Source organism: Lacerta agilis, chromosome 1 (assembly GCF_009819535.1).
Source record: "Lacerta agilis isolate rLacAgi1 chromosome 1, rLacAgi1.pri, whole genome shotgun sequence".
NCBI classification, from domain to species: domain Eukaryota; kingdom Metazoa; phylum Chordata; class Lepidosauria; order Squamata; family Lacertidae; genus Lacerta; species Lacerta agilis.
The window spans coordinates 127650155-127669330 of NC_046312.1; the positions used below are offsets into that span (position 1 = coordinate 127650155).

General features: G+C 43.6%; 1 protein-coding gene across 4 annotated transcripts in view; it reads right to left on the bottom strand.

The window, feature by feature from the left end:
* Positions 1-18933, bottom strand: part of MYL1 (myosin light chain 1) — a 31229-nt gene extending 12296 nt beyond the window's left edge. The window contains exons 1-2 of one of the 4 annotated variants that reach the window (XM_033170810.1): positions 18678-18933; positions 582-609 (exon numbers count right to left, since the gene is read on the bottom strand). In XM_033170810.1, coding sequence (XP_033026701.1) covers positions 582-609; positions 18678-18794 — 145 coding nt within the window. In that variant the 5' untranslated portion in view covers positions 18795-18933. Of the gene's footprint in view, positions 1-581; positions 610-872; positions 904-1703; positions 1779-18677 lie in introns of those variants that run through there. The other 3 variants (XM_033170835.1, XM_033170818.1, XM_033170826.1) reach the window with 3 other exon arrangements.
* Positions 18934-19176: the final 243 nt, after the last annotated feature.

A 19176-nucleotide genomic window follows, 5' to 3' on the forward strand; every position in this document is an offset into this window, starting at 1 on the left:
TTTTTGTGGGGGTAGGAACATTAATTTACCAGAATTATGAAATGTATACAACAGGCTGATTACAATAAATAAATAAATAGCCCCAAATTCCCTTTAACTCAAGACACTCATATTACATACTATATTCTTAGTTAAATTTATTTAGCTCTGCCCCACCTCAGCAATACAGCTTGATATTCCCTTAGCATTTCCTAGGAGTTATAATCATACATGCATTGACTGGACAGTCATGAATCCTTCATTTATTTATCAATATGCAATATTTATATATTTTTGTTTCTCTGCTTTCTTCCTTACTAATGGCTTTAAACCTCATTCTGTCATTACTGCCTTACCAGCTCTCTGAAGAGCTATGTGCCAGAAGGAGAAGGCAGCACTCTCTTGTGATCTGTGCTTCAAGGCAGTCAACGGCAAAACATAAAACATCTAAAGAAGTGATTTGGAATCTGTGGCCTGATCTTTAAGTGGTGGAAGTCTCCATGAGTGAAGTCAAATAAGCTTCACTGTTTATACCAGCGGGCATATTCCAATGGTATTAAAATACCTCTCTATATGTTTACTGGCTCTCCCCAAAAACTTACCATCCTGTTGTTCCTTGGAGAACTCGATCTGTTAGAAAAAAAATCAATCACAAAAAGCCCCTTTTTTTAAAAAAAAATGACTTGTTGGACTTGACAGCATCCAGCTTGCTCCTTGAAACATCTTCCCAAGATGCAAAGAAAATGATTTTGTCCGATTTTTCAAGTGTAGCTGAGATGCCACCAGGTTGCTAATGGAACGATGCCTACTTAAGCTAATGAGTATCCAGTATTTGATGTTCCGTGCAATGAATCACATCAACACGCAGGGAATTGAATTTATGTTCCACTTACCAGCAATCTGATCAGCGCTGAAGGACTGCATTTGGCAAAAGAGAGAGGAAAGTAAAAAGCTAGTACTCTTGGAGGGAAAATTGCATTGACAGACAAAAGTTATACATATCCTATAGTGTGTTTACATGAACTAATTTGGCAACAAATGTATTTTATGTATTCCATTATTTGAAATCTTTCCAGGCCACCTTTCAGGGCAAAGCCCTCCAAAGGCAGTTTATGTTAGAAAAATAATAATAAAACCAGATAACAATGCCATGTAAGTATTTGAAGTCCATTATAATATCTTCCTGCACACAACCAGAAGCAAGCATACACACACACACACATACATTATGATCTAAATATCCTAATCCTTTTTCGAGGAACATATTATTGCATTACAGTAGAGAACATAATATTGAAAATATCGTTGTGCAATAAATACTACATTCAAAATAACTAATAAAACAGAAGGTTTAAGACCCATATGTCCTTTAAGCCTTTATTTTAAAAACATGCCATTTTGTTACTGTTCATAGGCAGGCTGTGCATCTGGATTCTACTGCACATATATTTCAGCAAACATGAATTACAGACTATTGATAACAACAACCTGCTATAAAAGACAGAAAACATGCGAGCTATTACGTAAGACAAGATTTCCCAAATAATCCCAGTAATTTCACATTAACTATAAGAATAGATGCACACACTGATGCATGATATTGGTAGGATGCTATATTGGTTCTCTGACTCCCTTATGCTAGGCATTAATTACACATTTGGAAATGACAATGTTAGATCAAACCACTGGCTCACTATGCAGAACTAATTTTCTCCTGCACCCACCATGACTGCGAAAGTTGGAAGGGAAGAGGAGGAAAGGCTGGAAGCTGCCTGAATCCCTGAGAGTGGTCCTGACTCCCTGGCCTTATTTCTTCTTATTTAGCTTAAGCCAGTGACATCATGGGCAGGATTAAGTGTCAGAGAGTAGTGGCCACTCCCCCTTGGGGAGTTCTTTAACTTTCTTAGGGCAAAGGGAAGGAAGGATCCGTTTCTTGATGGACCTCTCGTAGGCACTATTTTTAGGAGGGTGAAGAGCAGGCAGGGAGCTGCTACTTGCTTCCCTGAGTTTAAATCTTGTCAGCACTTTTTCATTCTGCAGCGTAAAGATGGAATATTCCTTATGTAGTCTTCCTCAAAAAAGGCTTATCGCTTATGGACGCCTGTTCATATTGAGCCAGCTATTGAGCCAGCTGGTGGGACAGTGGACCTCTCAAGGGTTTCTCCAGCTGGCTGCCTTAAGCATTTTCAGCTAGGTTTGATACCTCTGGTATTGAGAATGGCATTTTCTAGCCAGCGGATTTAAGAAGCTTAATCCCAAGATATTACACACCAGGGAAACCACCCCTCCTGCTTTCAGTCAGCATGGTTCACTTGCCAGTTAAGGCAGGGAGTTAGGCAGGTTTACTTGGAAGTAAGATCCACTATGTTAAGGGAACGTTACTCCCAGGTTAAGTTCACAAAGGAAAAGATTAAAGATCCAAGAAAAAGTAGCAGGTTTTATGATAAATTTGGCTTGATTCATGCATTAATTTTGAACATGGTAAAGCCACTGTTAGGACGATTGTACCATATCAGTTTTGAGTGGTGAGTCTATATTGTCTCTTATGTAATGTGGCATTTTACTAAGACAGCCTTCAATAGTTCAGTCTGGCATAGTGAATTCCACATCAAACAAACATTCAGAAAATATTCACCTGTGTAGAACTGATGTGATGGTTTTACCATGAGCTCAGTGAATTTACAACATCCATGAGCAATATGTGATATGAATTGGACCTTAGTGGTGTTAAATTAGATTCAGATAGTTTGACTTAGCCAACCAATGGCTTGATAGTCTTAAGAACAAACCTAACAGCTTGGTGGTTGCCTGAAGTCAAATATGTAATCTGAATTACTTCTAGCATTTAAAGTATGTATGATTCACAGGATTTTGTATTTTTAGATTTTGTGAATCATGATAAAATGTAGCTCATGTAGGTTTTGGAAAGATGATATGCTGCTGGTTCATGACAGGAAGGAGAGGGTTCCCATCATTATAATAAAAAGCTGGTAGCATATTCAGAGACAGGAGTTTGGAATACAACAATTTCCCTCACTACATTTACAGGTTTATTTGCAATCCCTGTAATATTGCCCTTGCCATTCTTTGACATTTCCAGTAACTACAAAATACAAAACTTGCATATCTAATATTAAAGTGTGGGTTGGGAGACCACATTTTAAATATATTTTGCTTTTATGAAGTTTTGTTTATGTTCAACAGTTTAAACCTGTGTCTCAGGTTTGATTCTGGTTCAGGTAAAAAAAAAAAAGTAGAGTAATTTACCTTGTTTGAAAATTAATTTATAATTACCACAGTTTTAGAGGTAACAGAATGGGACTAAAAATTGCTTCAAGAATGAGCTAAAAAGGGGCTCTGAAGTTCCCCTTGGACATAATGAAATGTGGAGCTTGCTGTGGGGAAAAATCCTAATTCCTTTTCATTGGCTAAACAAGTAATTGCCATGCTATCATTATTTCCAATTATATTTAATAATTTGTAATTAATAAAGTTCTACAACTACAGCTCCTACTTAACAGGTGAAGAGCAGTATCTGGAGGTAGGGCATTCAGTTCCTATGCCAAATCTATTATCATGAGGTATTTTTTTACTTGTTGAGCTGCAAGACAAAGATCGGTCATTCTCCAGGGCATGGTAACATTTCCCATAAACTCACCCCATGGAAACTTTCAGAATATGAGATTCATGAATGAATCTCATGTAAATTTGGATTAAAGAAAGGAGTGGAGCCACACCAGCGCTATAGATGGCACCCTATGAGCAAGGATAATGCACATCCAGCCCCACAAACCAGGCCATTTTTGCACTTCTGTCTCTGTGGGTAATGCTAATGGTAAGAAAGGATTTTTCTCCTTGAAAAGGAGGCTGAAACTTCATGAGTGAAGTTGTTTTCCAGCTGTAACAGTAGAAATTCTTAGATACAGCTAAATTGGCATTATGGGATTGGCTTGCTTATAGACTACAGATTGCCAAGTAGATCCACCCAATGCGATTTACCCACCTGTAAACTGGTGCAGGATTACAGCCCAATTCACTTCGAAAGTGATCAGGGTTGACCTATCGGTTCTTCAGAGGTAATGACCGTGCCCCACATCAAATGGGGTGCGCATTTTGCGTGGTCACGCACAGCCCCTTTAGATCCCAGAGCAGCACCTGGCAGTTCAGACTGGCACCACCTTCCCGGGCAAGATACCTGTGGTCTCTGCCTACCCCAGTCAGCCGCCAATCCCGCCTGGGGAGGTGTTGCCAGGGGGATTGGCCAGGTGGGAGGAGGGACCACACGGTACACAATAGAGGGTGTAGCTTACCCGAGAAGCAGCAGTTGGCTCCAGAGCTTCTCCCACCCTCCACTCCCTCAATTAACTCTTAATTTTGCAGGTTAACCTCTTCTCCACAGGTACGCAGGTGCTGCTATGTCAAGGCCGCTGTTGAAGGGCCAGAAAGGAATTTCCCTGCATTGGCAGGTTTCGCCTTTCCCGTAGCAATTCGTCACAACTTTGGCAGTTTCAGGCCTTGGGTGGAATCCTTTACTCATCTTCCTAAATGGGGGGGGGCATGGGGCGGTGACTCCATGCCCCCAGTGCGGCAGTGATAACAGGGTTCCCATTAAAGGGGCTTGGGGGGAGGCATTGGCCATACGCCCAGAGGTTGTCATTGCCCTCCCCCTCCAGCAGTGGCGAACCGGGGGGGGGGGGCTATCTGCTTGAATACATGTTCTCCAGACTTAGCCCAATCCCCACACATGCTGGATAACCCTGAAGTTACCCAGACCCCCGGCTGGGGGGCTGGGAAGTATAAATGCCCAATGCCGGAGCCAAGGTCTTCCTACATCTGAATCTTAACAAAGTTGTTGCCAATTTTAATCCCATAGCACGTTGTCGTGTGTCATTATTCCGCTCAGGGGCTGCATGGGATTTGGGGGACTCTGCCTGGCCACGCAATACTGGTTTAAACAGGATGAGGCCTTGATTGGTGTGTAAGAAGAAAGCTGGGGAATCTTACATGAGTTGTATTCCTCAGCAGTAGAGTCTGCGTGTGTCGTGGCTGAAGCAAAATGGAATATCCACAGATCCCTTTGCCTTTGGGCTTTTGGGTTTTGTTTTGACAATGTAGGCTTACTATTCAGCAGAATGCAGGTGGAGCCCTTTAAGAGGTATTCAGTTTTGCTAGCCTCTCCTCCTCAAGGCAAATCCTGCTTGGGTGCTTTTGAAAGATGCCATAGCGACCTAGGCTGGCACCTGAGGTGAGCCACAAAATGCTGGGGAAGCAGAAGGGAGTGAGCCAGGATGAAGTGATACGGGAATTATTTTTCACTGTCCAATGAATTTATGTTCTGCTTATGGGGGGGGGGGAGCCTCTAGTTGGCTCACAAGTAAAACAAAACATACAGAATCGTAAATTCAGGTTGTTTAAAATACATGGGCCAAGTAGCAAACAGCATAAACAACAAAACAAAGCTATTGGAATCAATAAGAAACTGATAAGCTTTACTGAAGATACTCAGCAGGCAATATTAACCACAGACTCTGAGCTTAATGAAGCTATAATATGTCAAAACTATTAGTGTTGCTGAAAAGCTTGGGGGGGGGGGGTAAAGAAAAAGTATTTGGCTGGTGCTCCAAGGATTGCATAGTATAAGGTTACCAGATGTCCCCGTTTCCCAGGGACAGTCCCTGGATTTACAAATCAGTCCCCTGACAAAATCCATTGAAGCTGAAAAGTGTCCTTGGATTCATTGAAAAAAATCTGGTAACCTTAGCATAGTAGGCACCAGGGCCGGTGCGTCCATTTAGGCAATTGCCTAAGGCGCCAAAATGGAGGGGGTGCTGGCCAGGCTTGGGCAGTATGGGCTAGCCAGCCCCGTCTCGTCCATTGGAGCCCCCGCGAGCCCACTGGCATACCAGGCACCCCCTCCCCAACCCGCCCCCACGGGCGAGTGGGTGGGCGGGCGCTCACGCGCCGGCGGCACAGCCGCTGCCGCCCATGCTGCTCCCGGGCAGGCTGTGAACCGGCTGCCCAGCCCCGTCTTCAAGCGCAGTGAGCGGGGGGAGCACTCTCCCCTGGACGCCCTGGATGCATGGGGGCGCCGGAAGGATCGCCGCGCCACGGTGGCAGATGTGCCTGAGACGGCCCTGGGGCTAGCAGCAGCTTCTCCGCTATAGCGGAGAGGTGCTGCTTGCCCCCTACACCACCACCCCGGCTCCCGCTAAAGCAGGCTTTGGCGGGGGGTGGGCGGCGGGACGGGCGAGCAGCAGCTTCTCCACTACAGCAGAGAAACTGCTGCTTGCCTCTCCACCACCCCCACCTCCCGCTAAAGCAGGCTTTGGCGGGGGGTGGGCGGGCGCCAGAAGGTGGTTCGCCTAGGGCTCAACCATGGGAATGAGAAATCAGGACCATTTGGAGTGTCAATCCTAAATAATGGCAGATGAATTATGAGCAAGTGCTCCTGTCTTAAAGTGTTACTTCTAACTGAGGAGTGTGAGTGAAAAACAACACCTCAACATTATCCTGCTATACAGGTACATTGAAATTGGAAACAAATGTGAAAAGAAATAGGGTGTAGTTTTTGTCTTTGGTAGGAGGAAATTGTCATTTCCCAGGACTACTTTCAATTTTACTAGGTGACCCTCAGGGTCCCATCCAACAGTACAGTTTTAAAAATATATAAAGAGAAACGGCTATGGATATGTCTTTGTAATGTCTGAAAGTTCGTAGCTGGGTTGTCACATTTGTTATGGGCAGTCCTAATAACTACAGAATAGGCCAAACTCAAAAAGATGAAGCTTTTCTTGGATGGAGGTGTGGTGATACAGGAAAGTTGTAACCACCAACAGATTACTGCCTGCCATGCAGCTGCTCAGAGCAGGTGAACCTCTGCCCATAAAAAAGTGAGACAGGTGAGTGGCAAATGTGTTGAATTGTGAGGAAGGATCTAGAAGCTTTACCAGCATTTGTTATTGGTAAATAACATTCTAGAATTCTGACACTTTTGCAAGTGACGAGTCAGACTTGGATACACACTACTGAATACCTTTAAATCGCATTCAAAGCACATTCTTTACCTCAGAGAATTCTGGGCACTGTAGTTTGTTACGGGTTGCTGGGATCTCTAACTCTGTGAGGGGTGCCCAGAATTCTTTGAGGGGCAAAATGTGATCTAAAGGTGTTTGCAGTCCAGTATGCCTTAACTGACATATTGGTCAGATCAGTGGTCTGGTCACATTAAATTAAACGGTCAACATAACTACAACCATGGATATCATATAATAATAATTCTGGGCTGTGGCACTTCAAACCTGGCCCTGCCTGCTGTTCCTCATGCTGCAGTTGGCATGGCTGCCTAGTAGTGGCCATACACACTGCAGACCATGATGGCACCTTACATTTTTATGTATATAGAAAGACAGTGAAATCCTACCATACAATACTGTGTTCGGTAAGACATTCTGTCTAGCAAGCATGCTTAGGATTACAGTCTTAATCCTTTTTGTGTAACAGATTTTGTCACTGCCGAATGTAACCGTAAATGCTATTTTCATCCCATCCCAGCTGTGAAAACACACGTCTAGGTCTAGTCTCTGCACAAGCATGCAAAAGAATGCAGTGATACTGTGCCACTTCAGGTTGCAGGTGCAGGGGCTGACTTAAAAAAAAAATCAAAAATTCTTTCTAGTAGCACCTTAGAGACCAACTGAGTTTGTTCCTGGTATGAGCTTTCGTGTGCATGCACACTTCTTCACACCTGAAGAAGTGTGCATGCACACGAAAGCTCATACCAGGAACAAACTCAGTTGGTCTCTAAGGTGCTACTAGAAAGAATTTTCGATTTTGTTTTGACTATGGCAGACCAACACGGCTACCCACCTGTAACTTAAAAAAAAAAAAATCCACGCAAGTAACAACAATCCTGTGTATGTTTATTTGGAAGCAAATCTTGTTGATTTTAATGCAACTTACTTTCAAGTGAAAACAGAAGTGCAGGCTTGGCCTAACTTGAAGCTGTGGTTTGTTCACACCACTTTATCTTCAGCATAACCCTATTCACTTGTATATAAAACGCTCACCTAAATACGAGAGGGGTAATATATAGTGGAGCTGATGCTAAAAATCTGGGGCCTTGATCCATAGCTCTCACCTAAAATGTGATGTGATGTGATGTGATGTGTGTGTGTCCCCTGTGTGAACAACTCTAAAAAGCCCCAGTCTACATTTATGTGGTAAGATATGGGAATGAAATTCGCCATTAACGTGTTTCTTTGGTGTGGAATTTAGAAATGGAAGTAACAAGGGCTAATTGTATATTTAATGTAGCTTTAGGCGTAATGATTCTTTAAGAATAGAACCACCGCATCTTAGCACAACTAATTTTCTAATCAGCACGGTAGAAGATGAAGAAACACAGTGCTATTGACATTTAGAGTGAGTTCCAAGGGACATGTCTCCTTTGAGGTGCTTCCAGTGGCCATGTTGAGGTATTAATATCATTAGGGTTGGTGCTATTTGCCAAAACATGTAACTTCTGTCTGTAAACGGCAAGAGTGCCAAAAATATATTCAAGGAGCATATTTAAAGCCCTTTAATATCTCTTGATATATGACACCCCTTTGATAGTCATTATCCAAATGTACAGTCTTGTTTCTTCAACGTTGTGATTTTTCAATATCAGAAAATTGATTTTGTATTCTTGGCCAGATTAATTCAACTCTAGAGTAAGAAGAGTTCTGGACCTTTTAGATGCAGAGGCACAATTAATTATTTTGCCTGTGGCACCTCAAACAGCATCCTATATTTGGGACAAAGTGGGATGTTTTCTCAAGGTTGCCATAAAAAGGCATGTCCTCTGTAGGAACAGCATAAAGGTTCACACTGTTGCTCACAGATACCGGGCTGGTCAGTGGTGGGGAAGGTTGTGGGTATGGATTAAAAGAAGACCCCTCTCTTTGATGAATGAAGACACAAATGTCTGACTTAAAAGTAAACACAATGGCTCGGTTGCTACTGTACCGCCAGCACAAGGATTTAGGATTACCTGGCCATCTCACATGGAATAGCTTATCCAAAAGTTACCACAGGTACATCTGAGTCCTATCTGTGAGGAAGTGATTTTCAGTAGCAACCATTACCTTTGCATTAACATTTAAATATTCTAATAATCATGCCATTTGAGCATCGCATAATACAGATTTGGAATTTAGTATGAATATGGGTGTGAATGCTACTTGTGCTGTATCTTCTAACACTCATCACTTTGGTGATTCAGCCCGTCAGCTGAGTTTTTAAAATACAGAAATTTCTCCTTATTTTCCCCCTTATTGGGAGCAGTAGTTTTGTGTTTAATAATACAAATTTGGGCATGGCAAGAACTGAGTCAAGAACTTTTAGTACTAAGAAGAATATGAATCGCTATTTAGTCCAGGACACTGAATCAGGACCCTACATGTATAAAGCAGTCCTGGTAAAATTCCTGTCTAGCCTTATCTTAAATCCTCCTCTTTGGAGGGTAATATCATGCCAGCACTTCTTTAAGTTTGTTGCTTCATGCATATTCTGAATAGATATGCAAAACTCTTCTTAATGATGTACTTTTTGACATTCAAAAACCACAAGTATTCAAGCAGCACTGAAGCAGAAAAGCTTGTACAATCAATTTAGTTAACTGGCATGTATGGTTGACAGGCAGAGGCCATGGAATCATAGAATTGTAGCTACTTCCTACAGGGATTCATTAAGGTAGGGAAATCCTCTTTGCCAGGGGTAGCCAATGTGGTGCCTTCCAGATGTTACTGGAATACAACCCAAGTCATCCCTAACCATTGCCCATGTTGGCTGGGTCTGATAGGAATTTCCACCCAAAAATATCTGGAGGGCACCACATAGCCCACTTTTGTCTAGCACAACCACCTGCTACTTAAGCATAGATTTATAGGAAATTCCATTATTTAACCCATCAGGATAGTAAGTTTAGGTAATGGTTATGCTCTTGCACAACCAGGCAGACTTAATGGTCTAATGAATCCCTTCCAACTTTATACTTCCGTCTAACAGGAGAGAAATGGCTTCCAACCCTCAGAGACCACTTGGACCAGCCTTGGCTATAATGGCAGGTCAATACATCTTACCCAGGTAGGACTTCCTTTTCTTATCATTAGCACACATCCTCTTTGTGCCTCACAGATGCGAAGTAGAGAGAAATGGTGTCTGTTGTTTGTCCATGTGCAAAGCAATGCAGCAGTATGTATGGTACTGATGCTGTTATCAATTGTAAATCTAACACTATGTAAGACTTTAATTGCAGATTCTTTGGTTGTGTGAACATACCTGCTATCAGGCCTTAGCATAAGGGGGTTTGAGGGTTGAAGATACATGGTTTATTTTATTAGACTTTTCTTTTTCCTCTTTTTTTGATACACATAGGAGTTTCACACTACTATGAGTTGTCTGTCAATGCAATTTATCTGTTTACCTTCTCTCCTTATACCACTTGTAGTGTTCATTCAGCGACGACCTGGTTGAGTAGTAATTGTGAAAGCCATTGAAGAAAATAATCAAAATATGCAAAAATTCATATATACAATGGCATGCACATGCACAGTCACACATCAACACTTAGCACATTGTATGACTCTATGCAAGACAATGCTCATTTGTCTTCTGCTTTCTCCTCTTATATTTCCCTGTTTAAGAATTGTTGGATCAAACCGAGCAAAAGTTAGTTGCAGTTACAGCAGTGCAATTCTATCTACATTTCTATGGGAACAAGACCCACTGTGTTGTCTACACAAAGGAAAGATTGACTGAAGTATGGGTATTTATTCACTCAGAAGTAATTGTGCATAGGATTGTGGTCTTAGTCACGACTAACTTAACAGTGTAATCCAATACATGTGCATTCAAACCGTTTCTGCGGCTGCCATACTTTCAATGTCTGCTTGTCTGAATATCTTGAAATGCTGGTGAGCTTTTTACAGGATTTGTGCCCATTGCTCTTACTGTGCTGTATATGCTACTTATTATTAACAGTCTACTGTACTCTACACTACTCTGCAGTCCCCTCGCTCCAGACATTTTATTTCATGCGCCGCAATCTGTGGCCCTACTCAAAGTCGGCCGCTGGATGGCAGAGTTCAGCCAAGAGATGAGATGGGCATGCAGGCAGCCCTCTGAGCTTCATCCTAAGACCTGGAGGGAGGAGGAACCATCCTTTGTAGTACTTTGCACTGCCAAAGTCCTTTACTCCTGTGAAAGAAACATGTATGCCAGTACTATTTTATCAGCCTGGAGCAATACGCCTATAGACCACAATCCAGAATCTGATATTCGGTTCAGCTATAACCTCTGCAGTAGAGAGCATTTGTGCGATGTAAGACCTTGCTCTTCCAGAGTCCTACATTGCACAGGGAGGGTCTTTGAGTAAAGAAGGCTCTTCACTGCAGACAATGGAGCTGCTTTATTAGGGCAAATGGGGCACAGTCCCACAAAACTGTTTTCCCTCACAGCCCCCACCGGCCTCCCTTCCGATTTACAACCAGTCAGATGTTAGTTGTGCCTTTCATTGGCTCTGGCTCCACCTAGTGTTGCCTTCCACTCTACCACTTGCAATGGGCATCATACACCACTGACTGAAGATGTTGCAAATGAACAACAGGCACAAGCAGCGTGAGATAGGGGTAGGGCAAAAAGCACAACTCCACGGGTGCCCTTGTGTTCCTTTGCCTTGTGTCCATTCCCTGGAAGGAGGCCAGATCCTGGAGATGGCACAGCACAAAATGAAGGGAAAACCACCCTTTCTGCCCTAGTCAGCACAAGTGTCAGGGGTTCGGTGGTGTGTGTGTGTGTGTGAATCTGCCCCACTACCCATTAATTACCAGGACTTCAGTTTCTAACTTGGGTTAGGAATGCAGCCTTAAGTCACCACTCTAACAGCGACTTACTGTATTCACTTCAAATTTTTCATCTCACCCATCCTCAGAATAATTCTGCAAAGCAGCACACTCATTTCTACTCTAGAGAAAGGGGTGTAGGAAAGGGGGTGCCTGGAATCAGCTCTCCTTCCTATCAGTTGATTGAGTTGCAAATGTGAAACCTTCCCTCTGTGGCATAATTTTGCTAGCGTGGGTCACATCCAGAAAGGCAACTTGCACGTGGAAAAGTTCCTCCATGCAAATTGCCATTTCTAGATCAGTGGAACTGCATTTCAGGGGATATCAACAATTTAGGATATCCTGGCTTTTTCCACACATGCAATTCATCCCTATCATTGCAGTCATGAATATGTATCTTTAAACTTTATTCTGTATTATCTACATTTTGAAGGCTTAATAGTTCTTATGCTTATGGGATGTGAATCAGTGTTTAATCACCCCTAAATTATTGCAGTGTTTTGCTATGTTTCTAGTACTTCAAGAATCTGCGCCATTAAAAGAGACCATTTGTACAGAAGAGGGAATTTCAGCAGGTGTATCTTGCATGACTAACTATCCTGTGAATACTGGCTTGCATGCAAGACCTCATTTCCTCACTCCACCGCAGGTAGACTACACACGTCAAGACCATGTGTTAACAAATCCTCTAGGTGCTTGCTTTGACTTTCTAAATAAAAAGTGTAACTGCTGAAAATGGAATACTGTACGTTGTTAGAAGGTAGGGCGGGGGAGCAAGTCCACTGTCAGGGATTGCTGTCATTGGACTCCCTGCTTATAGGAGCCTCCCAAAACTCCTGCTGCGTGCTGGTGGCAGCAGCTGTTGCCCTTCTGCATGGGGCCAGCACCAACTCCCCCACCTGTTCTTTCCCTCTGTATCTGACAGCAGTGGCGAAAAAAGAGGAGGAAAAACAGCTACTGCCGCCCCCAGCATCTGGAACATCTGCAGGCTCCCTCTTGGTCTAATGCAGTGTTTCCCAAACTTGGGTCTCCAGCTGTCTTTGGACTACAATCCCCATAATCCATGACCACTAGTCCTGCTAGCCAGGGATGACAGGAGTTGGGGACCCAAGTTTGAGAAACCCTGGTCTAATCTGATGGCCCTGGTCAGCCCTTCTTGCCCACTAGCATTTGCTACAGAGGGAGGGAAGCAGTAAATGAGCAGAATTGAGCAAGTGGTGACAGTTGCAAGCAGGAGGAGCTTGGTGTTATTCTACAGGAAGGCTCAGTATGTTATTTCAGATGTACATTCTGACAATGTTGCTCTTTCAGCATACAGTATTAAAGGAGAGTTCTGGTTTCCTATGAAAATTGATTTTTCCCAATTTTTGCTTCCATGGGTGTTTGCTTTCATGGACTTTGGGTGTCCGGGGGAGAGGTGAATAGCTCCTACACTGCCCATCCCTGCTTGCAGCCTCCAGAGCACCTCCTCTGATACCTCACACCCCTACCAAAGAAGCCGAACCCTCTCAAACCCCCGTACCAGGTTCCAGAGAAAGGCCAGACTGGGGACAACTTGGATTGGCATGTGAAGGTGACCTATTGCCTAGGCATCCCTTGCTGAGTCCTGATGTGAGGGGTGGGGTGGGGTGGCTTGTGTGGGACTAAGGGAAATCTGCAATCTGGTGTACACGCTTTCCTGATACGACTCACTCATTGTTGCTTTGTACATGATCAGCAGAGCTCTGACACCAAACCCACATAGATGTACATGTGTGTTCTGCCAACACAATTTTGCCTATTCTTCTAAAGGGCAGGGCAGGCAGAGGAAGGGAGACTCCTCTTCCTCTGCTTCCCCTCTTGAAGATGCAGCTGACAGCCTGCAGCTTGAGGGCCATATGCACTCACAGCCCAAATTTGTACCACACTTGGCCTAATTCCATGTGAAGGGTAGGCAGAGGCGTACCTAGGGGTTGACCAGGTTAAGCCCCACCAAGGGCACAGGACTGGTGTGTGTGCGTACAAAATTTGTGCCTCTCCACTCTGGCTCAGAGTGGCTGCCTGTCTGTGTGCTCCCCGAGCTGCTCTGGGTGGCCGGGCAAGGCATGCAAGCTCCTCTGGGTGCATTGTCTGAGGAATCCTGTTGCTGGTGTGGGCCATCGCAGCAGCCCTATGGGGCTCCCTCCCCAGTCGGCAGACAGCAGGAAGGCAGGCAGGCAGACTAGAGATGGAGAGGCGGAGCCAAGCCAATGGTGATGGAGGAAATCACTGGTGGAATCAGTGCTGTCAAGTATCCCGTTTTCCCCGGGATTCTCCCTTATTTCAAGCAGTTTCCCGCTGCTCTCCCTTATTTTTTTATTTCCCTTAAATTTCCCGTTTTTAATGGAAGCAGCTCCTCCCCTGCTGGCCAGGGACTGGGTGGGAAGACCTCGTCTACTTGGAGAGAAAAGCCTCAGCCCTCAAAGCAAGTGGGAGCCGTTTCCCGTGCTTACAGGGGAGTGTATTCCTCCCCCTGCATCAGCCCCTATCTGTTGCCGCTGAGCCCCTCAGCCGGCCAATAGGGTTAGCTGGCGGGCGGAGCCTGGCTGCCTTTGAGCAGCTGCTGCTTACTGTCCTGTTTTGATGGGATCAGACAAGAAGACGATGGGGCTCCATTGCGCGGAGCACATGGCTGCCCTCCTCTTTGCTGGCTGCCCTCCTCTTTGCTCTGCTCCGAGCCCGAGCCCGCTTGGAGTTGACACTGCTGCTCCGCCCACTTTTACTTCTGGCTCCGCCCACCACTGACATGTGACTGTCCCCGGGATAGGTGAGACTGCTGATCCCTTATTTTCAAATCCGAAACTTGACAGCTATGGGTGGAATGCAAAAGGCAACAAAAAGCAAACTTTTTGAGTTTCTGGTCTACAGTGTCTTTGGAGGTGCCAATATTGCTCCTTGCCAAGGGAGCAAGGCAGCCAAGGTATGCCTCTGGTGGTAAGGAGAGGATTGGAGATCACCCCAACCCTATTTGAATCTGGCCCCACCCATCCATGTAGCCCTCAAGAGCAAAAAGGTTGCCCTTCCCCCTGCTTTAGGAGATATGGAGAGGACTAGAGATGGCCAGAGCGATGGAGGATGCTTTACTCACGGACCTGGCCTTGGAAACATATAGGGGAAGAAAGCACCATAGTGAAGGTAGGAGCAGAGCAGTTTAAGAAGTCTCCTTCTGTGCTCTCTGTCCCTCCCTCCACCATAATAGACACCTGCTGGATCTTTCCTAATAATGAGGGGAAAACCCAAAGGTCTAGCAATGTTCCTTTTGCCCTTTTCTATTAATGATCCTATTCTTACTGGGTGCCAACTAAAGGTACTTTGACCTGGGATTTGTAGAGGAGGCTGAACCTGTAGGTAGGTGGAATTCTCACCTGCTGTACATGTAGACACAGAGGAAATAATCACCACACTCCAGGAGCTCCTCGGGTGTGCTTTTATATCAAGTCATTTTAATAGAAGCATTTTATTCCAAGTCAGGAGGTCAGTGGCAATTAAGTAGATATGTATTGTAGTGAGCTGCATCACAGACTGGTTTGATTTGAGATGTAACTGACACGGCAGGGTATTAGAAATTAGTGGAGTTTCCGGTCAGGGGAATGTGTCACATTAAATCAGTCAAAGCTCTACTGTCCAACAGGTGGTGCTAGAAAGCAAGCCATCTTGCAACCGCCCTTCAGAAAAAAAACTGAATTTAAAGGCTATGGATAAGCAAAGATTAGCCACCAGAGGAATGTCTACTAATGTCCGAAATTTTAAAGAGAAGCTGGAAATAGTTTATGCGGTGCTTTAAATAAAAAAGAATCGACAAAGTATGCTGGGTCAAGGCTGTTTTCAAATGGTTACTTGGGATTTTCTATTGTCGGGAAAGGCTGCATATTTCTTCATTGGTTGCTTGAAAACTATTGTTTCCATTGAGAAAGGAAATATCTGCTCATATGAGGGTTCCTTGACTAAACAGCATGAGGGTGCCTGAAGGGAAGCTGCAGAACAGAGTCAAATTGAAAAAGAATCCAGCTAAATCAGCTCTATCGTCTTTTTGCCTGCTGGCAAATCTTTGGAAACTTAAATCCCCGAAGTTGAAGCAATGAACTATAGCTTTTGATCAATTTATTCAGTGGCAAATGCCACTGCAACACAACCCCTTCAGATACCAATGGAAAGGACTCTGGAACATAGCACCCAGGGAGAGGGTGAGATGGTTTGAGAGTCTAGGCTGAATGTCCAAGGAAAAAAATGTTCTCAGAAATGTAAATGGCTACAGTGCCGGGCATTTTATTCATCAAGATGGTTCTTAGGCTTGGAGACTAGATTCCCAGCACTAATCCTTGGAACGGCAACTATCTCAGGAGGTGACCTTATCCCCGTGAAGCTGTCCGGGCCTCAGTTATGAGGATAAGAATATTCAGCTACCTCACTGGGGGATTGTGAGGATAAGGAGTCTCAAATGTGGTAAAGAACAGGGCCATATAAGTAAGAAGACATATGAGCAGAGTACAGGGCTAGAACACAGGAACCAACCATTATTGTTTTAGGACTGGGTACATCTAAGGAAAGGGAGTGCAATTGCTTCCCGCCCCTTTTATTTGTAAGTTGGGAGGGTGGCTTTCTCTTGCACATCTAGTTTTGTTGGAGAATGATTATTTAGACCTTTGTCCAAATGTATTTAGACATTTGATACAAGTGTTCAGAGATTACAGGGATCCTATGCTTCAAAAATGGAATACTCTTTCAGCAGTGATTGAGTGATATAAGAGCATGGGCTATGAATTGGTAAATTGCCCGTGAACACACTAGGTGGTCTCGCATCCTCAGTCCCCACACATCAGGGTAAAAATACTCACTTTCGTTACAAGGTTGTCCTAAGAATTCCTGAGATAGTGTATATGGAGTACTTTCAACTAAAAGGCTACATCTTATGAGGCAATAATGCAAAATGTTTGTTTAGTAATTCAAGAGGTTTCTCCTCTCATACTGTATTCCATTTAAATTGGAATATTCATTTTTGTGTGCCAGCTAATTAGGTATAAAAGTAGGGAGCTCTGGTGCCTGTCACAGAAGGTCCACCTGTGCCCCTAGAGTGACACTCTTGAGTTAGAAAAGTGCTTTCAAGTCTGAAGAAGAGGGTCATGCAGGGCTGTTGTGATGGCTGAAATTACAGTATTCCATCTTTCAGATGATAAATACACCACTAAGCATATTTATGTAAAGGTAAATTAACCAGAGCCACTAGAGTTGAAAATTCTATTTTCTCCTAATGAATTGGATACATGCAGCTATGAAACTGATGTAAATTACTTTAGTGGAAAATACAGCCCACATTCTTCTTCATAGCTCAGCGTACGTGAAATCCACAATCTATTTTAATTGAAAAAAATGCCACAGATGCTCTAGTTGGAGCCCTGTCTCCTCTCGGCTCAATTTTGAGAGTTTTTGTTTTTCAAACGTCTATCCATTCTAGTACCACTGTTTAGGCGATGCAGATATGATGCTTCCTTAGATTTTGCTCTGGCACCCCTGTGGCTTGCTTTTTAGGTGTCAAAGAATCAGACCTAACAACACTTTGGTACCGATTAGTGTGCTCTTTCGGGATTAGTCATGGAGGACTCTGTAAGACTGAAATCTTGAACACACTTACTAGCTGGAAGTGGGACCCACTGAAGGCAGTGGCACTTGCTTGCAAGGAAACATGCAGTGATAGAATTGCAAAGTAAGCCACATTCACCAGCTTAAACTTATTAAGAGTTCACTAGAGGGACCTTGCGGTTCAAATAGAGAGCTATCAAAATTCTTGCCCACCCTTACAGCATTTTCCACTGTTTAACTTGCCATATTAGGCTTCATTTCTTAAGCAGAGTTTCCTAAATTGGTACTGTGATCAATCAAAGGGCTTGTAGGTGCTGAGGTTACGCTCTACTTAGTCACTCAGGGGAATATATCCAGCTGGGTCCGTCCCTCTGGCTTCATTCCACAGGCAGACGGCTTCCTTGCAGATCACACTTTGAAGCAAAATCCTGGGCAAAATAGTAACTGCATTGCATAACATTTAATGCCAGCGTGCAACAACTAAAAGGTGGCATGCATCAACTTTGAAAAAGGTAAAAACACTCAAAAGGATTTTCATGTCACTGCAATTTGCAAATCATGAACCACAGAGATGAAAGATGTAGTCACTGAAACATGTCAGCTTCTCTTTTAATCTCACATCCAAGTTTGAGTCTGACCCAATTTTAAAGCTTAACGGAAATAAACTGGGTTTGCTATTTTTCTTTCACATCAACAATTAGCAAAGCATTACATCCAGAATGAATGGATAACAGTCCGCTGATAACTATATAATAATAATAATTTCAGAATAAAAATTGCACACTAATTAACCCTTATTAAAAAGAAGGGAGATGTGCTCAATTTAATTAATTGCAAACCTGCTGTGAATTTTGTTTTGATTTATCTGACAAGGTAAGCACAGACAAATTTAACTGAGAAAGCACTGATTCAGGCCAAAATGAAATAGATTAGACACCAGAATAAAAAAAACAAAACAAAAGCACCACCATAGGTGACTGAGTCTATTCTTCTAACATGCCAAGTTCAGCTACTGAAATAAATATTTGCTGTGCCTTTTTAAAAAAAAATACACATAAACTAAGTATTTCAGGGGGGAAATGCCCAGTTTCTTTTCCAGCTCAGCTTCATTAAAGTATTCAAGCCATAAGTAAGACCAGCCAAAAATACTCTTCCAGATTTGAATAAGATAATGCAGCTGTCTTTTCTAGCTTCAGTGACCACACAAGTCCATCCATTTACCTTGATGCTGGAGAGATCAATTGGTGCTTCTTTGGGTTTTACTGGTTCCGGTGCTGGTGCTGGCGCTGGGGCTGGGGCAGGTGCAGCTGCTTTCTTGGCGTCTTTCTTTGGTGCCATTTTCTTTTCTTTCTTTTCTTAAGTTAAAAGGTGCCCCCAAAAACCCTTATAGGAGATTCCTGGATGAGGAGCAGCAGATGGTGAGGGTGATCTACAGCCCGGTGCCTTGGAGGTAGACCCAGTGTGTTAAACACCATAAGGGCATATATATATTTCACTTAGTGCCTAATACAATCTTGACACTTGCAGCTGGATTGGACAGTTTGCTAGTCAAGGGGGATGTCATCCGAGTCAGGCTATAAATGGAATCTAAGGGGGTCAGACCTTCATCAGATTCAAGGGGACTTCTGTGCCCTTTTTTTTAAGCCTCCCGTACATTTTTGCAATAGATGAAAAGGAGGGAAGACTATGACAAAGCCAGTTTCAGGTCTCTCGTTGACAT